This window comes from Taeniopygia guttata, chromosome 9, assembly GCF_048771995.1.
Source record: "Taeniopygia guttata chromosome 9, bTaeGut7.mat, whole genome shotgun sequence".
Lineage (NCBI taxonomy): Eukaryota > Metazoa > Chordata > Aves > Passeriformes > Estrildidae > Taeniopygia > Taeniopygia guttata.
The window spans coordinates 9530317-9548034 of NC_133034.1; the positions used below are offsets into that span (position 1 = coordinate 9530317).

General features: G+C 48.1%; 2 protein-coding genes across 13 annotated transcripts in view; both read right to left on the bottom strand.

Moving 5' to 3' along the window:
- Positions 1-290: 290 nt before the first annotated feature.
- CCDC195 (coiled-coil domain containing 195) lies at positions 291-6226 on the bottom strand. Its single transcript, XM_072933313.1, has 3 exons — positions 4475-6226; positions 2808-3069; positions 291-454 (listed from the first exon to the last, which is right to left on the bottom strand). The coding sequence occupies exons 1-3, from the start codon at positions 4788-4790 to the stop codon at positions 322-324; spliced, it is 711 nt and encodes a 236-aa protein (XP_072789414.1). The 5' UTR covers positions 4791-6226; the 3' UTR covers positions 291-321.
- A 9268-nt stretch (positions 6227-15494) lies between these two features.
- Positions 15495-17718, bottom strand: part of DOCK10 (dedicator of cytokinesis 10) — a 144253-nt gene continuing 142029 nt past the window's right edge. For 9 of the 12 annotated variants that reach the window (XM_072933220.1, XM_072933222.1, XM_072933221.1 and 6 more), the window contains 2 exons: positions 17362-17437; positions 15495-16235 (listed from right to left, as the gene is read on the bottom strand). In XM_072933220.1, the coding sequence (XP_072789321.1) occupies positions 16168-16235; positions 17362-17437 (144 nt within the window). In that variant the 3' untranslated portion in view covers positions 15495-16167. The remainder of the gene's footprint in view (positions 16236-17361; positions 17438-17718) is intronic. The other 3 variants (XM_030280042.4, XM_030280033.4, XM_030280043.4) reach the window with 1 other exon arrangement.

Genomic DNA, 17718 nt, shown 5'->3' on the forward strand with positions numbered 1-17718 from the left:
ACACAAGTGATGCCACGGTTTCTGCTTTTTGTGACAAACACACCAAACCCAGCTTCAGCCCCCTGTGCACAGTCCTGAGGTGAGGGGTCCTTGGACACATTGCACAGAAGCACTTGGTGGAGGCACTTTTGCTTTGTGTGGCTTCATCACAGTGCCTGGGCTTTCAGCTGCCTTTGTTGTGGCTTCCATTTCCATGCTGAACATCAGGTCAGTGACCCAAAACATGGCTGGGTGATGCTCTGTGGGCATCCTGCCAAAACGTTTTGCAGGAGAGGAACCTGACACACAGCTATCATTTAAGGCCAATTTATCTCAGGAGTCTCACATATCCTTTTCAGTGATGGTCATCAGATGTTTTGTGCTCTGATTTTGTGGGCTTTTGAGAGAACCTTGCTTTTCAGCCAATGATGACATATCTGTTGGTAAGAGGAAACTCACAGCCTTCCCTTTACCCCTGGAGAAAAAATGAGAAATCATTATGAGGATTACAAATGTAGAAAACATGCAGAGAAAGTAAAAAAAACAAAAAACAAAAACAAAAACAAAAACAAACCAAAAAATACCAACCTGAACCAGCAAGGAAAAAGTAAATGCTTTCAACTCTTGCATGATACTGGAGGCAGGATTTCATGCCATTCACATGGCCATCCCAAAGGACCAAGCATGGTGCTTTTTCCATTGAGCCTCGCCTCTCCCTATCAGTGCCTGATCTGTGTGTACAAAGTTGTGTGTGCACAGAACCCTGGGGGTGCATATGCACCCACAGAGACCTTTCAGTAATTTTAACATAATAGTCCTGAAATGAGTTCTCAGCCTCTCTTATCCTGTACTTAAATATTTTTTTTTCATTTACAAAACACAGTGGGAATCCCTTGATAGAAATAATACTTTAGCATATATTAATTAAAATATTTTAGACATGCAAATTAGAGATGATTTGTTAGCTGTGCTGTTTTTTTATTACTTTGGTGCAATGGCACTCTATATAAATTCAAGGTAATACTTCTATAAAGTTAATTTTAAAGCAAAAAATCTTCATATCACATACAGGATTATAGCTTTTGAGCAAAATGTGAGGAAGCTACAATAAACTAAGAATAGGGAAACATGACATGAAGCAGCATGCTGAAAAGCAAAAATGTCATCCTTGTAAAAAATTGCTGAACTAATTGCTAGAAATTGCCTTACTGGTGAAAAGCAAAGATTGGTGTCTGTGTCGGACATTTGAGTATATAATGGAAGCATCCACCATTAAGACCATAGAAGATGCTAAATGGTTTTTTTGGTGTAAGAAACACAAAGTTTTGTGTTCAGGATATCAACCAGCCTACTGAGGGGGTGAGGTGCAAAGCTCCTTCCACAGCCACTTCTCCTCCTAAAGCAGTGAGTGACACGAGTCATGGCTCAGCTTGCCAAGGCAGCTCGAAAGGCAGCGATAAAATCATCATTGCTGTGTTCGGCCACGGGGCACCCGGCAGGTCCCCAGGCACTCGATGTAACAGATCTGTGCTGCTATTCTGATTGCTTACAAAGCTTTTTCCCCTCGTGAGCAAGCAGCAGGATTTGCCATTGCCATCCCTGCCTGCTGGAGGTTCGCTGCCTCGCACGCCCTCCACGTGAGCTGGCTCCAGGCAAAGCCCGAGGTGTCCACGGGGCCAGTGGTGTGAGCGGAGATCAGAGTACGGGGTCATGGTGCTTTGCAAAACGATCTGAATTCCCTGCCATGGACTAAATTTAGGTGTCTAACTGCTGTAAAAGTCTGACCCTGAAACGCCCTTACACGGAAACCCAGGTGCCTCTGAAAGATTGACCTTGTTGTCCTCTGCAGCCTCTCAGAGAGGAGCTGGGCCCCAAATCGGCTTTGCACAGGGAGTGCAAGGGGCTGGCACTGCTCTGCTCTGAGGATTTAGGGGGACAGAATAAAAGCTGCTGTGATGTGCCATGCACAGGTACCTCCACACGGGTGACACAACCCACAACCGGTATCAGCCCCTGGGGTGGCCACTGGAGTCCTGTCCCAGGACATGCATGGGCAGGCAGAGCCTTGGACTTCTCCCTGCCCAAACACACGCTTTGAGGGCATTTGGGTGATTGTCCTTTTGAGCACAGCATGACTGGGCTGAACCCAGGAATCAGCCTGAATTCCCAAGGTGGATATATCAGCAACAGGATGTGGCTGGGCTATCATATATCACAGTCTCATTCCTGCTGGTTCTACCTGTGGTTGTTGTCCTGTGCTGGAAAGCTTCTCATCAATGAGCAGAGACATTCAGGGCTGGTCCAGCAGCCATTTCACTTAATTTAGAAACTGTCCTCAGACTACTTTTTCAAGGCTGAAAGCATTAGCTTGTAATGCTTCAGTTACAGGGGAAATATGATACAATACATCTAAATCCATGAGCCACAGTAATCACACTTCTAAAGGCATAGTGCAGAGTTCCTTGGTATTTCTGTGCTTTTTGTTCAATGTTTAAAAATCCCTTTCAAGCGTAGCTTGTCAGAACATCACATCAATCTGCAAAACTCTGCCTGGCTTTAACAGAGCAAAGATTTCAGGCCCCTTCACTCTCCCTCTTCCTCTCCTTGCTATAACAAATTCAACCAGCTACCACTGCCAAACCTCATGCAGTGCAGGGAGGAGCACAACTTCCTCAAAAGGGGTCTCCAGTCTGCTCAAGGCCCATACACATTCAAACAACTGTTTTGCTGATAACATGTTAAAACCCAGAGCAAAGTTCATATATCTTATTAGGTGAAACCTGTGACCAGCCCAGGCAGGAGGTGCTGTGAAGGCAAACCAAACCTACTGGCACTTATAGATGTGCTCCTGAAACAGCTTCACGTTGCTGGAGTGGCTGTAGGAGAGACAACTGGCTGGTGATTTTTCAAGCCCTTTCTCCTCTTCCCTGCTGAGCTGTGCTGCAGCAGGAGGGGCTGGTGGCTGGGCTCTGCCTGGCACCTCCAGGAGCCCAGTGCTTGGAGGCTTCCTGCCAGCCCAGTGGGACCTTGTGCTGGAAGGAGCAGGAGCTGGGGAGACGGTGGGGTAGCGTCTCACAGTCATGGCAGTGTCTGAGGAGCAGAGAAAAAAACAGAGATAAAAACAATACTAACACGAATCATACTACTATTAATTATAATAATGACAATTCAGATATCCTCAGTGTATTTTTGGAGAGTGAATTTTTACATGGGCAGATAGTGCTAGAATAAGGGGGAACAGTTTTCATCTAAAAGAGGGGACATGAGATTTTAGGAGGTGAGGCAGTGGCACAGGTTGCCCAGAGAAGCTGTGGATGCCCCATCCCTGGAAGTGTTCAAGGCCAGGATGGATGAGCCTTTGAGCAATCTGGTCTAGTGGAAGGTGTCCCTGCTAATAGCAGGGGTGTTTGTAGTAGATGATATTTAAGGTCCCTTCCAACCCCAAATCTACCATTTTATTTTTAATCACTTTTTTGAGGCTCAAAAACACGAGGTGTGATGAAGCTGAGAGGCAGAGGAGGCCAGGCAGCCCCTTTAGGTCCTACCCTTTGCCCTAGAAAGCAGCTGGAGGGGAAGGGCCGCAGGGTTAGAAAACGCTTTCCACATCTTTCCCCCTTGCTGAAAGACCATGGAGCTGTTCCCAAAGTGATGACATCCCCAGCCACCAGCAGCCCCTGCCTGAGGCCTTCAGGCTGGTAACCTGGCCACTGGGTCAGCGGGATTGGCAACAACCACTATTCCATCACAGCACCCCTCTGGCTGCATGAAAATCCACTCCTGCTGGTCAGCCTCTCATCTTGTTCCTTCACACAGATTTGTCTCCATGAAAATTTGTGGGGCCATTTCTCCAGTACTTCTCACCAAGCCACATTTTGCTCTGATTCCTACTTCATTAATTCCTCCAGAAGTCCCAACCAGACTTCTCCAACTGAGGAATATTTGCATTTTTCTCCTCTGATAAAATTGTGAAGAGAATGTATTCCTTTATATTGACCCCTCTCTGCCTCAACAAGAACAAACTGCGTTGTCTGCAAAAATAAACTGCACATCTGTCGTGATGTATGCAGCCAACCCGTTACTTTTTGTAGCATTTTTCTCATCTTTGACTAAGGCAGGATGGGTTATAGCATGATTATGAGCCTTGGCCCTTTTCTGCCTGGAACAGAGACGGGACAGGCACGTGGAGGAGAATCCACCCCTGCGAAAACCCAAAGCAGAAAGTCAAATTCTGCTGAAGCAAACTGAACTCTTTGAGTCGAACCCTTTGTTTTAGCAGCATTAAAATACTCCACAGAGCTCAGCTGTGGGCGATGCACCCTGAAAACCCACAGAGCAAGACATGCAGCGCTGTGGGTTTGGTGTGAGCGCAGAAACGAGGCCAGGGCACTTCCATGGAGTTAACCAGAAGGCAGCTGGCACTCCTTCCCCTCCCCTGCGGGCTGGCACAGGCTGCACGGGCAGTGCCAGGGCAGCCCCGCTCGCTGTGTGCCGGTACCTGTGTGCTCCGCGGCGCCTCCCGGCAGGGATGCTGGGGCTGCCGGGGATGCCGGGGATGCTGCCGGGGCTGCTGCCGGGGATGCTGCCGGGGATGCTGCCGGGGCTGCTGCCGGGGATGCTGCCGGGGATGCCGCCAGTGTCCCGGCACGGCGGGATCGCCGCCACCCGCCCGCAGCGCCGCTCCGCGCTGCCGGTGCCGCTGCCCGCCCGCAGCCCCGCAGCTCTCCCTCCAGCGCCCTGTTTTCCCTCTCCAGCTTGTGGATTTGGGAGCGCATCTTGCGGATGAGCTGCAGGAGGTGCGCGTTCCCCTCCATGCTGTGCCGCCCTCGGAGCCGCTGCTGCTCCCTCGGGCTCACCCTGCCCTTAAAGCCCCGGGCACCGGGAGCCCCTCCCGGCCCGGATCCCGGATCCCGGCCCCGGGGGCAGGCCCGAGGTGCCGAGAGAGGGCCATGATTTATTCATCCGGGCTCGCGTTTCAGAGCAGGGCGGCCTCTCCCCGCCGCACAAATCGCTGCCCCGGGAGCCCATCCGCCCCGCTCCTGCCTCTTGGGTTTCCCCGCACGCTGAGGAGGACAAAGCCCATCTCCTTTGGTTTGCCCAAAATGGCCAGTGATCACCTGCTGGCACCGAGAGAGTCACCCTTTGCTGGGCAGCGATCCATCTCTTCCCTAACACGGGGTGATTTACACCTTTTCCCTCTGTGTATCTGCAATTTCAATTCAGAATTGGTAATTTCTCTCAGGAAAATTAAACTTCTAAGTGAAAGCTGATACAGTGCAAGAACCCTGCTACTAACAACACATGCCAGCAGTGCGATGGACAGGCAGGAACACCAAAGCACTCCTGGAAGGCTGCAGCAGAGCCTGGGCCCTCTCTGGGCACCCAGGGAGGCTCTCTGGAGTGGAGCTCTGGCACCAGCACCCAGGAGTGTAAGGAGAGACAGACCAGGCATGATTCTTGCATTAGCAAGAGAAACACAATCCCCTGTATTTCTCTCATCACCTAGTCCCTAAAGCCATCTTTCTTCTGGCAGTAAGATGCAAAAACCTGTGGAGCAGTCTTCCCACTCCCCAAAATCCTGCTTCAAAATACAGAACTGAAAATGCCAGAAAATCACCAGGGAAATAATTTAACACACCTTTTGCTTTGAGGCCCTTCACTTCCCAATAGCTCAACAGTGACTCAGGAATAACAGAGAGGAAAAAACCCCATTTCATCTGTATGCATTTCCCTACTCTGCTGCTGGAGGCTGGGGGAAGAAAGAAAAACTGTTGTGAGATGCTTCAAACGTGAGATGACTCAGTCTGTTTTTCCCGAGGTGTCAGAAGGGCTGTGGGTGTATGGGGAGGTGCTGCTGCCCAGCATCAGCCCTGCTGTCACCTCCTGGGAGCTCCCCAGAGGGCTCTGAATGGCTCAGGCTGTGGGCAGAGAGGTGAAATGTGGGTTCTCAGGCTGCAGATGAAGCTCACAGCACCCATGCACTTTTCATGGGCTTGGACCCAGGCTGAAATAACAGAGTAGGTGTCCCTATACTGGGGATAATGTGTAGGGAGCATTATGGGTCTATTTCTCCAGCAAGCAGATCAGACACTGGAGCAGTGGCAGCACCCATGTGTGATTATAATATTGCTGCTGACCCTGCAGCTGGCAGGTCTGGCTGGGCAGGGGACACTTACCAGCTCAGCAATTAACTTACCCCAGCTGTAGCTGCAGGCATCTGCTTCTCTCATCCCATGCCTGCTGCTCCTCTGGAACCAGACTGGAGCAGGCACAGGCCTTTTAATGCCTCAGAAACATCTGAGGAAATGCCTTTTGTCTTGTAACCTTGTACAGCTGCCTCTGCTGAAAGGACCAGATGACTTGGGAGTTTCAGACAATCATAACCTGGCAAAGCTGCCCTTGCCACTGGGCTGACCAGTGTGTTCCCTGAAAACAGAAGGAGCTCCATGCACCCATCCCTGTTTTTTTTGTAAATTCAGTGGGGTCCAAGATGTGTGCTAACCCTGCCAGCTCCTGGATGCTGCTGCTCTCTGTGCCACAGAGGGAAGCATGCTGGGTGCCTCTCAGCCATGGCACGCTTGCAGGCTGCAGATTCTGGTGAGCATCTCTTCAGTGTGCCTGCCCCAGCCTACTGCAGACACCTATAACTGTGTGGGTTTTGCTGTAGAACACCTCAACTTTAACAGAAGGGGAAATTTCTCACACTTGAGATGCTTTAGTAGGTTGTCCTTGGTAGGATATGGACCCAGGTAAAATTGTTTTCAGCCCCAGGCATACCCAAAGCTCTCTGCTTGAAGCCCCATAGCAATATCTCTGTGTGGCTGCTGGTGGATGTGTTCATCTCAGTGGACTGTACAAACTGCATACCAAACAGTACTGCAGCAGAAAACCTGCAAACAAAACCCAGAAACCTTGTGGAGCATCTTCATCCAAAGTGTGGGAGCCCAGCTCCTTGTTCTGGCCCTGCCCAGCACGGTGACAGGCAGCAGCTGTGTGTGCAGGGCTGCTCCAGGGCTCCCTGGGGAAGGGCTGCACTGAGGGCTGGGAAGGGACATGTGAAAACTGCCACCAGCACCTGCACAGCCACCACCACTGCTGAACAGTTTTTGTAGCTGTCTCACTTGCCAAATCCCTCTTGCTCCCCCGAGGTCAGTGAGATGAAAAAATTGAAAAAGACTCATTGCTACTCTAGTACAACGATTTCTTTTTTTTTTCAGCTTAACACAACATTTTGTTCTGGAAAATCCATCAGCAGCAGGTGTGTGGATGTTTTCTGAGACCTGCTGCAACTGGAGGTGTGTCCTGCCTCCCAGTGGCACGGGAGTCCCATGCAAAAAGACAGAGCCTCCCTTTCCTGGGGTTAAATCCAACCAACAGAGCACAAGTACTGGCACTGCATCTCCAGCCTCGCTGGGAGAGGATGAGGGAGAAGCACAGCAACCCACCTGCCCCAGCAGGAAATCTTGGGGAATAGAACTGCTCACAGGTCCATCATCCCAGCAGCAAACCTGAAGCCCAGATCTCTGTCAGGGCTGGAGTCTCCAGGAAGGTTTGCTGTGAATCAGCCTTGAACGTCAGCAGCACTGGATAAAAAAAATTATCACAGCATCCTATAAAAAATTACCAGACAAAAGCGTAACAGCAGCTCTGGTGGGGGCCAATGGCAACCCTTCCAATTCTCACTGTGCAAGAACATCGCTGTGCCCTGAATACTTGCTTGATTTCTGACTTTGACATGTTTTATGCTTCACTGTGGTGCAAAAGAGCCTGATTCTCTTCTGAATCTGGCTAAGGAGGTAAAAAAGAATGTTTCAGTGGATTTAAAAATTAACAAGATTTTTTTTGTGTGCTGATTCTGTTTTGTTGATGCACTTCTGATCATTTTCCTTCTGTACATCTGAAAAGACTGAATAGATTTAATATCCAAATTTGATCCCATATTGGCCTTCTCTCAGTGGCTTCTCCATTTAAATGGTAAACTAAGAAATAAACAGTAAAATTAAGAAGCAAACTAATATTTTTTTCCCAATTTTCATTTCTCCCCTTTCATTCTTCTCAAAGCTGAGACATCTAGACCTTTTTGCCTTTAAATTATCCCTATATGTTACTTGGCCTAACCCATTGCCTGAGGCAGGTTTAAGATCGATGCTCAAATTGAATGTGTTTTCTTCTGAGCACTCAAATGACAGCTTGAGTGCAGTGAGACATGCAAGTCTGCAAGGTCCTTCCTCACCTGAGCACAGCATGCTGGCAGCCACCTCAGTGTCCCCACAGGTGCTGCTCTGCCAGGCCAGGTCACATTTTGCTTTGGATACATTTCACCTGCAAATGCGCATCCATGTAAAGAAATGCATCCTTGTGAGAAAAGGATTTGACAAGGTAGATTTTGCAGCAGAAATTGGAAATGCTCTGATAATTGGACAAATGGCTCAGTCTCTCAAGTTTGCTGGTCACCTCTGTGCTCAACGCAGCTTCCTGGCCATGCACTCCTGGGGAGGGTGCTGCTCTCAGCCCCAGTTCCCAGCCTGTGTTCACCCACCAGAAGCTCCATCCCTGCAGAGCCACTGCTCCTTCCTCGGGCCACTCTGGGCTCCCTGCCAGAGCTGAGCCGCCACAGCAAAGGCAGGACAGGAGCTTGTACCAATGTCTGCAGCAGCTCAATCAGCTAATTATTCACTGACTAGATTCATTACAGGGCTGTTTGGAGTACCCCCAGTTTTAGCTGTGGGACTACTTCCCTGTCCTCTGAGCTGGTAGCCAAACAGAGGAAGCTGGAAGCCCATTTAGGCCCATTCCCACAGGTAAAAATGCCAAAAAGTACCCATCCTTATTCTGAAAAGTGTGGGGTTTGGGTGTTATTCATCACACAGCTAAAACCTGCTGTTCCTAAGGCCCTTCTGAAGGACAAGGGTGAGCTGTGCTGGGACACCCGTGCGGGAGGTGCCAGTGCTACCATGCCAGCAGGCAGGCGTCCCCCAGAACCGCAGCCCAGCCAGGGCGGCTTTTCAGTGTGTGAAAGGGCTGAGACGGTGCCTGGGCAGGCGGAGCCTGTGGGAGAGCAGAGCGGCACTGACGGAGCTGCCCGAGGTGGGCACGGTGCTCCTGCCCCAGCAGCGCATCCCTCCCTGCCCCAGCAGCACATCCCTGCCTGCCCCAGCAGCGCATCCCTGCCCCAACAGCGCATCCCTGCCTGCCCAAGCAGCGCATCCCTGTCTGCCCCAGCAGAGTGACAGCCGGTGGCTCGGCAGGACGAGCCCAGGAAGGAAACACGAGTGTGCAGGAATGCTCTGTCCTTGAGAGGGAAACCCGGCTGCTCGCTCTGCTCGGACGAGACCTTGCCTCGCTCAGGACTAACGAAAATCTCCTCAGGCACGGCTGAGCGGGACTCGCTCGCAGCGGGGGCAGCGAGGCACTTGTGGCGAGTGAGCGCCACATCCTCCTAGAAGCAAAGCAAGGTGGCAAAAATCAATTACATGTGTAAAGCATCCTCAGGTTTCAACATCTCAGTTGGTAATGATGGCACAAAGATATCTGATTGGTCTGATAAAGGGTAATTGTTTAACTTATTTATGTCTGTTAAGCATCCTTTTCCCTTTGCAAGGACCATTTGCCTGACTGTGCCTTAACTCCCACATGTATGCAGAAAATGCCACATGTCCCATATTAAAAGAAGCTTTGATTTTGAGCATTGAAGGTTTCTGAAAGGGGTCGGAATTCCAGCAGGGGATGCTCAATACTTTTGAAAAATCAGGCTCAACCTGAAAATGCAAAATAGAAGCACCAAGGTACATGAGTCACATCTGAAAACTTTGGCTGTGGTTTTGGACTGGGCTGACACAAAGTTTGGCTATAGAAACATCTCAAACTCCTCAAGAAGGCACTTCAGGTGCCGTGTTGAATTTCCAAGGCTCTGTCTCTTTAAATGAATCCTCAAGTTAGTGTGGAATAATCAGAATTAGTCTCCTTTATGCCAGCACCCTGCAAGCACAACATATGCTACAGAGTACAAACTCATGCTTCATGCAAGAGAATCTTTATGCTCAGCTGGAGATTTTCATAATGAGGAGCTCACAACTGGGCCCAAAGTTACCTGCACAGAGCTTGCAAACACTTTAAAATTAAAACAACCCTCACTCATGGGAGGGAGCATCATGATTACAGAGCAGCCCCAAGCACAAAATATGACCTAAAATTATAATGATTAATAATAATAATTTCTTACTCTGCTTTCTTTTTTCAAGCAAAACACCCCATATAAAACGTGAGTATATTTGAAACCCTGTAGCTATAAGGTATCTCACCACAGGCAATCTGTGCCATGACATCTAAATCAAAACTACAGGCAGCATCACATGGCATTTGCAGGTCGCTGAAACGTATCACAGCGTAACACCCTCACAGCTGTCCCTAACAAAAAGTGAGTGACTACAGCTAACTGAAGCAGCACATGGGGAACACAGTTTAAAAAGCACAAGAAAAATGCAGCTTCTGTAAGATGAGGTGTAGTTCATAGGAAAAAAGGAAACATGCTGCTGTTCACGGTGAGATGTTTATACTGAGGACTTCAAGATGCTCTAATGAGTTATGAAAAACCTCAACCTGGACAGAAATTTCAGTAATTACAGTTGCACTTTTCCATTACTGAGAATTTTCTAAAAATACCTGTACATTGTCAACTCAACGAAACATTACAAACCATGCACATATCTTGGGTAGGCTATGACTCCCACATTAAAGGGGACTCATTACTCTGACTCCCACCTGACTGTACCTCAGAGGTGCTCTTGAAGGCATGGGACATGTCCAGGGCTGATCCCAAACCTCTGTTGGGTACAGCTTCCCTGAGGGGCAGCAGCACCCCCTCCCACAGTGCCATGAGCCAGACTGTTTGTGTGTCAGTGTTTCTGCACCTTGAGGCTACAGTGAGAAACACACACACCACTTACTGACTAGGAGCCTCTCCCAGACGAGCTCTTTACTATCCTGCCTTAACACCACTCAATACTCTCTTGGCCTCATAATCTACATGCTGTGACAGCTTTCCCCTAACACTGCTGGTTTCACTGTACTTTTACTTTTTCCCATCTCAAATGCTCCAACACATGCCTGGAAGGTAGGAAAGTTACTTGGTATTTTCCATAGCTAATATTTCACCAAGGAACTGTGCTGGGTTTTTCTTGAAAAGAATAATAATGTTCTCATTTCCTCCCGCAGCTGCCCAGCGAGCTGATGGCTGCCCAGAGGTGCTCTCTGTGGACTGCAAACAAAAAGAGGCTGGAAGGGCCCGTGCAGGGAGAGCTGTGGGCACCAGGCTGGGGTCTGCATGCTCTGCCACTGGCCATGAGCCCACCCTGGGCTGCCAGGGGCTGGCTCAGCCCCAGTGGGAGCTGGTGTGGAGGGCACAGCCAGAGGGACCAGCCTCGTTTGGAACAAACTCTGCACATCCCTGATTTATGCAATTTTGAAAGGAAAGCATCCATTTGGCATTTCCTCTGCCTTTCCCAACTAAAATTGGTTGTTCTGCTCAGTTTTAATTATAAAACAGTTTCAGTTGTGTTTCCCAGTAGGAAGGATTCTGTGTTTGAAGCACAGGAGAGGCCAGCCCCGAGGGAGGCAGTGGGGCAGAGCTGTGTGAATGGCCACTGCACAGGGCTGTAATGAGGCAGGGGATTACAGTGCTGAGGGCCCGGGACCCAGTGTCCCAGCCCTGGCACTCTGCACTGCTCCAGCACCTCTGATCCTGGGGCAGTCCTTGCTCACTGTCCCCAGCTGTGGGTTCACACTTTGATCTCCCAGCAGCCGTGTCCTGCTGTGGTGCAGAGTGGCTGTTCCACCCCAGGCTCACCTGAGAGGCAGTGGCTGTTCCACCCCAGGCTCACCTGAGCAGGCAGTGGCTGTTCCATCCCAGGCTCACCCCGGAGCTGAAGCCAAGCAGGGGCTCTCCTGCAGGCCGCTGGCCCATGTCACCTCGGCAGCCCAAAAGACCCCTGGGAGGTTTTCTCTGCACTGTTGCACAGTGTATGCTCACCAGAATGGGACCCTGCCCTTCCTTGTTAGCATGTGTGTACCTGGGGCACCTGCAATAGTACAAGAACGTCAAACAAAATAACAAAAAAAACCCTTCCCACTCCATGCTGTGGCTTCCAGACAGCAAAGTGATGGCAGAAGGAGCAGGAAATGGTGTGGGGCCGGATGCCAAGTGGTTCCTGTCCAAGCAGCTCGTGTGAAAGCAGAGGGGGTGCAGCAATGGTGAAGCTGAAGGTCCTACCTGGTTGTGGGTATAGTTCTACATTGACTTGGCTGTTCTTTGCCTTTCAGACTAGTTTTTATTTATCTGAAAGCAATTCTCTTAAATGAGAATTGCATTCTAGTTTGTTTGGGTTTTGAAATTTTCTTTCTTTTTCTACAGATTTGAATGCTTTCCTCCAAATCCCATTTCTTTGTTCTCATTTGATGCTTGGTTTAAACATCCTTTGATTTTAACTGCCTAGGTTCAGAGCTCACTTCATGGTTTAATATGTAGTGACTGTGAACATTGATTATTTTTGTGATGATCTAAATATTAAGAGAAAAATCTTCTGTGTGCATACCAAACTTGTTAAAAATTGGTAAACACATTCAAATCCATAGCAGATATCCTTGACAGATAATCTGTCTTGAAGATGCATTGCCCCATGTTGCTTACAGTTGAAATATTGAGTAGACAGTTGCCAGTTTAAAAAATGTTTAAACTGATGTAAAATGTACCTGCAGTCTGGAGCTTCTTAGCATATGTGGGACAGCAGTTTTCATGCTGAGATGAAAAAAGCCACATTTAAAGCTATGTATGGATGCAATTTCACTTCTTCCCAGATCCAGGTCCATGGATGGCCAGCACAGGGGCAGTGTGTTGGAGTATGAATGGTATAGATCATCCCCTTCCATTTCTCATTTGGATATTATCCAAAAATAAAATTAAAATATTATTCCTCTTCAGATCAATATTACATTGCCAAGATAACATCCCTCCAGCGAATGTTAAGATATAATTTCCCTGTAAGGAATGATTCCTATTAAACATTTAATACACCTTCCTCTAATTGAAATTTAAGCCTTTGGTTGTGGTTGGGTGTCACTCAAGATGTGATTAAACATAAAATATGTATAACACTTAACTCCTTCTGGGATGCTGAGATAGCTTCCACTAAGTAACAAACATGAATAATTTCTTTTGCACTCTAGAGTTTTTAAAGAAGCTCAGTTTGAGTCTCGTTTGCACAGATCTCCTCCCTTGGATGAAAGAGAATCTGTCACCAGCTTTGCCTACAGCACCAGGGGGATGAGCCTCCTCCAGCAGGAGGAAAAGTTGTAAGAATAGATTGTGAAATAATTTACTGGAGAAACCCTCACCTCCAAGCACAGCCAATCATGATCTTATGGCTGCCCTAGACAAAAGGAGTCTCAAAGGGGAGCTTTTGGTAGGAAAAAAATGGTGCAGACCTCTTGTAATGCTATGAGTTTAAAAAGCAGCAATTGTGTGGAGAGCCCTTTCCTGCAGCATCAAGGACAGGGTGGGTGTGGGATTCAGTGCTACACATCTGATTCTGCAGTTTGAGTTGCTGAATTTTATCATGGAAAAGGGCCAAACCCCATCCTTGTAATCATCCTACATCCTCACATGCCTCCTGCATTTCTTTCATTCTCTCCCTTCAAACGCTGGGACCATCCATGGTTTAACGCTTTGTTTTCTCTCCCTGCTGCAGCCCTGGTTCAAAGCTAATGTTTGTGCTAATTGCTTTCACCCGACTATGTTTAAAGTGTGTGAACACAGCAGGAGGGGAAGAGCCATCTGGAGCAAGGACCCAGCTACACTCAAGCCTGAGCATCTCCAACAGCAGCAAAAGACAAGCCCAGAATATGGGCTGCTTCTCAAGTCCCAGAGGGGGCTGCAGAGCTGGCTGCTTAAAATAAACCAAATCCCTCAGCCCTTGGACTTACTCATGAAACTCATTTTGTGTGCAAGCTATTGGGGAAACAATCCAGGGGTTTCTTTACCTCAGCTTTACAGACCACACTCCCTCAGTGCAAACCATGCTTCTGCAATCCAGTTATGCCCAGAGATGGACACCAACAGATGTAGCCGCTCCTTTATTGTGAACATTAACTAGAAACAGTCTGTCTCCAAATCACCTTGAGGGCTTCTGAAGTACCCACCCAGAAATCATCATAAACACAAAATGAGTCCAGTGAGACCAACAAACCAAGGGACAAGAGGACTCAGTGCTCACCTCTGTATGGCGCAGTCCTGCTGCCACCACTGATGACACATATATACACACATACACTATATATGGGTTCCTCCCATACATATATATAAACAGCAGGTTTATATACCTATATATAGCATAAAGCAAGATAAAATTTGGGCCAGGCATGACTCCTTCCAGCAGACCACTGTTTTTACAGAGTGCAGTGTCTGACGAGCAGAGCTGGGCCTGTCGGGGTGAGGATGAGGAGGGCTCAGCTCCTGCCCAGCTGTGTGGTTGATGCTGCTGTGCAGTGTCCAGCTGAGAATTTGGACTCTTTCCATGCCCCAGGTGAGGGTCACGCTGTTGCTGCACTGATGCTGGAGGAGGGCCATCCCAAACCACGGTGTGCCTGTCCCAACCACTGCCCTCCTTCCCCCACCAGCCAAGGAAATTGGGGGGTTTCCAAACCTTAGCCAAGAATTCTGGAAAACTCCTGATCTGCTGAGTGAGATGGCAGCACCTGCAAGCAGGTAGAGACTGGGTCATAGCACCTCTGCCCTGCACACAGAGATGGGGTGAATTCAGAGCCCACCCTGCACCCTGGCCTGCAGGGCCAGACTACAGCTCCTGCTGAGGGGCACCGGTTGTGCTTGGGGTGTTATAAGAAGAGACAGGAGAGGAGAGTGAAGCAAAACACTGGAAAATTCCTCCTGGTTCCTGCAGGTAGAAAGACACAGCACTGGCCTCTGCCCTGAACAAACCTTTGGAGGCCTCAGGGCAATCACCAGTTCTTCTCCAGGGAAAATGAGCTAAACAGAAAAAAAACAGCAGAATGGTGGGGACTGTGTGCACAGGAGAGAAGAATTCTAACACACAGGTGCTATGAGCAGGGACTGCTGCAAGCAGAGATTTTCTGTGAATGAACATGAAGGAGTGTGAGAATTCCTAAGAACTTGCACAATCACTCCACCTTATCCCCACATGATTCAGAAACTGAAACAAATATCTCCTAAAGGCACGTGGCTTCCAATGTGCCCTGGGTGAAATCTGGGACTATGAACTTCAAAGGAAAATCTGAGTTTTCTTGGCCTCAAGTAGGAGAACTACACCAAGCCTGCTTCCCAGGGTGACTTCAGTCTGGGGCTGTGCAGAGAACCCAAAGCCCGTTCTGCAATGTCAGAAGTGTCTCTATCAGCATCCACAACACAACAGACAGTTGGGATGCAGGAGGCATCCTCATCTCCACCACTCCTGAGAGTGCTGTCATAGGAATGAACCAATGCACAGAGCTTCAAAGAGAAAATTTTATGGACGCTTTTATACACATACACAAATATTTTAATATTATGGTAACTGAAATGTTATCCATATTCTTAGTACTGTCATAATTAACTAAAAAGATATTTTTTAAAATTTTGTAAAAATGACATATTTTACACATCTTCTATTTACAATTGCAATATGCTTAAATGTTATAAAACATCCACTCTGACCTTTAAAATATATGTATACTAGGACTTAGTATTAGATATATTATAATTTATAGCAAACTTAGGGTTTGCTGTGTACCTATCTATTCAATGGGAATTTTGTAATCAGCCTGGCTTAATAAAGGCTGCTCAAAACCAAAAATTGACAACAAAAAAGAAAAAGAAAAAAAAGAGAGGGAATGTGCAAATATTGGGGCAGGCAAAAAATAAAAAAAAATCTCAAGCTTGCATTTTTTAAAATAACACCGCGAAGACTTCCAATAAATTAAAATCTCAACACTCAAATCCTTTTCCTGGTATTGACCATCAACTTAATTTTCAGTACTAATTATCTAAAAGGAAAAAATACCCTCAAGAACAAAGAGCAAACCCCACCCCAGACAGCAGATCTTCCTGAGGCCACGTGCTGCCCACGCTGCAGTCAGGCATCAGGGTTTGCTGGCGTGGCTGCTGCCGGCCCGGAGGAGCTGGCTCTATGGATGACTCGTGAATACGTGCGCTCCATCCCTGGATGTTTTGCTGAGTCCTCCTTGTATGCAATCTTTTCAGGGAAAAAAAAAAAAAAAAAAAGCAACAGTGAGAGAGATTTGAATAATTTGGTGTCTGAAGCGTCCATTGTCTAACCAAGGATTTCCCATTTTTAATTGTTATAGAATGATGCCAAGGATTTGACAGAAAAAAGACCTTTCCCTGGTAAATGGAGGCTGCAGGGACAGGGATGACATCCTCTGAATCGGGGGTAAAGTGGGGCTGGGCTGGCTTCTGACAAACTTCATGGGGTTCCCTGAACTGCACCACTCTCACACAAGTCCCTGACACTTGGCAAACTCACAGACACCCCCATCAGCACCTCCTGACCATGGCACAGACAGGCCCAGCTGTGCCCACGCTGTCATTCGGGGATGCAGAATGAAGAATGCCCACCCTGGGCAGCAGGGCTGGACCGAGTGCCAGGCTGAGCCTGTGCCAGAGCTGCAGTCGAGCAGCACAGCAAAACCTCTGCCCTGTCCTATGGGTAGGCTTCAGCAGGAAGGAAGATCTTTTGCCTGAAGAAGCTCTTCTAGCCTTGCTAATAGCGCTCTGTTCCTACTTCTGCAAAAGCAGACTGAAAACCTGTCTTTCTCCATGGGTGCTTTGTTGAAGCATTCAGAGCAGAGATAGGGCGATCCCCACTGACCACACAGCAGCAGCACTGGAAGAGAAACCTCTTCCCTTGACAACGCTCCAGGTGGAACCCTACAGCACCAACCCCAGCTGTCCTTGGCCAGGGCTGCAGTTGTCACCTGGCAGACACGAGCACAGACAGCTTCAGCAGCCCTGGGCAGGAGCTGCTCTCACACCGTGGGCTGCAGGAAGAGCACTGGGACCTGGGCACACCCTGGCAGCCACTTTTGCTGCCATTGGCACTTGCTTTTGCATTAGGGGGCTCTTGTCAGGCTGCCTCACTGGCCTCCCCAAAGTTCACAACTGGGATCCTAAAGAACAGGCCTCTCAAGACTGCTCATGGACAACACATCACACATACAGCTTAGATAATTTTTTTTAATCTCCCTGAGAAGGGAGTCATTAGAGATGGAATGAAACAAACATACCCAGCAGAAAAACCAGCACGTGAGGGAAGTATATGACATTAAAAGAAAAAATAGATGTAAGAAAAATGAACATACCACTTTTGGCTATAGTATTGAGGGAAATGTTAGACAGGGAAGAAGAGAAGCTGTATAAGCAAGGACCATGACAGAGCTGTCAGAAAAGAAAAACAAAAAAGAGAAAAACAAAAAAGAGAAAAACATATGGTGATGAAAAAGTCACTGTCAGTAGGTGAGAAATAAAACTCTCTTGAATACAACAATGGGAAAGATGGCAAATTGTACTGATGTAAAGCACACAGCACAGATGCAAGAGAGCCTCAAGCTTTCCAACTGTGAGATAAATATTTCAGCCACGGTTTATGGTATGTGATTTCTCTGAGGAAATACTCTGCTCAGAAGCAGGGAGTTCAAGAGTTCACTGCAAGAGGAGTA

Bases quoted from the DNA above. Each gene is read 5' to 3' on its own strand.
- CCDC195 (XM_072933313.1), bottom strand. From the start codon at position 4,790: ATGGAGGGGAACGCGCACCTCCTGCAGCTCATCCGCAAGATGCGCTCC. The intron at 3,070-4,474 runs GTACCGGCACAC...TCTGCTCCTCAG, and splicing joins AGGCGCCGCGGAGCACACAG to ACACTGCCATGACTGTGAGA. The intron at 455-2,807 runs GTAGGTTTGGTT...TTTTTTCTCCAG, and splicing joins GAGCACATCTATAAGTGCCA to GGGTAAAGGGAAGGCTGTGA.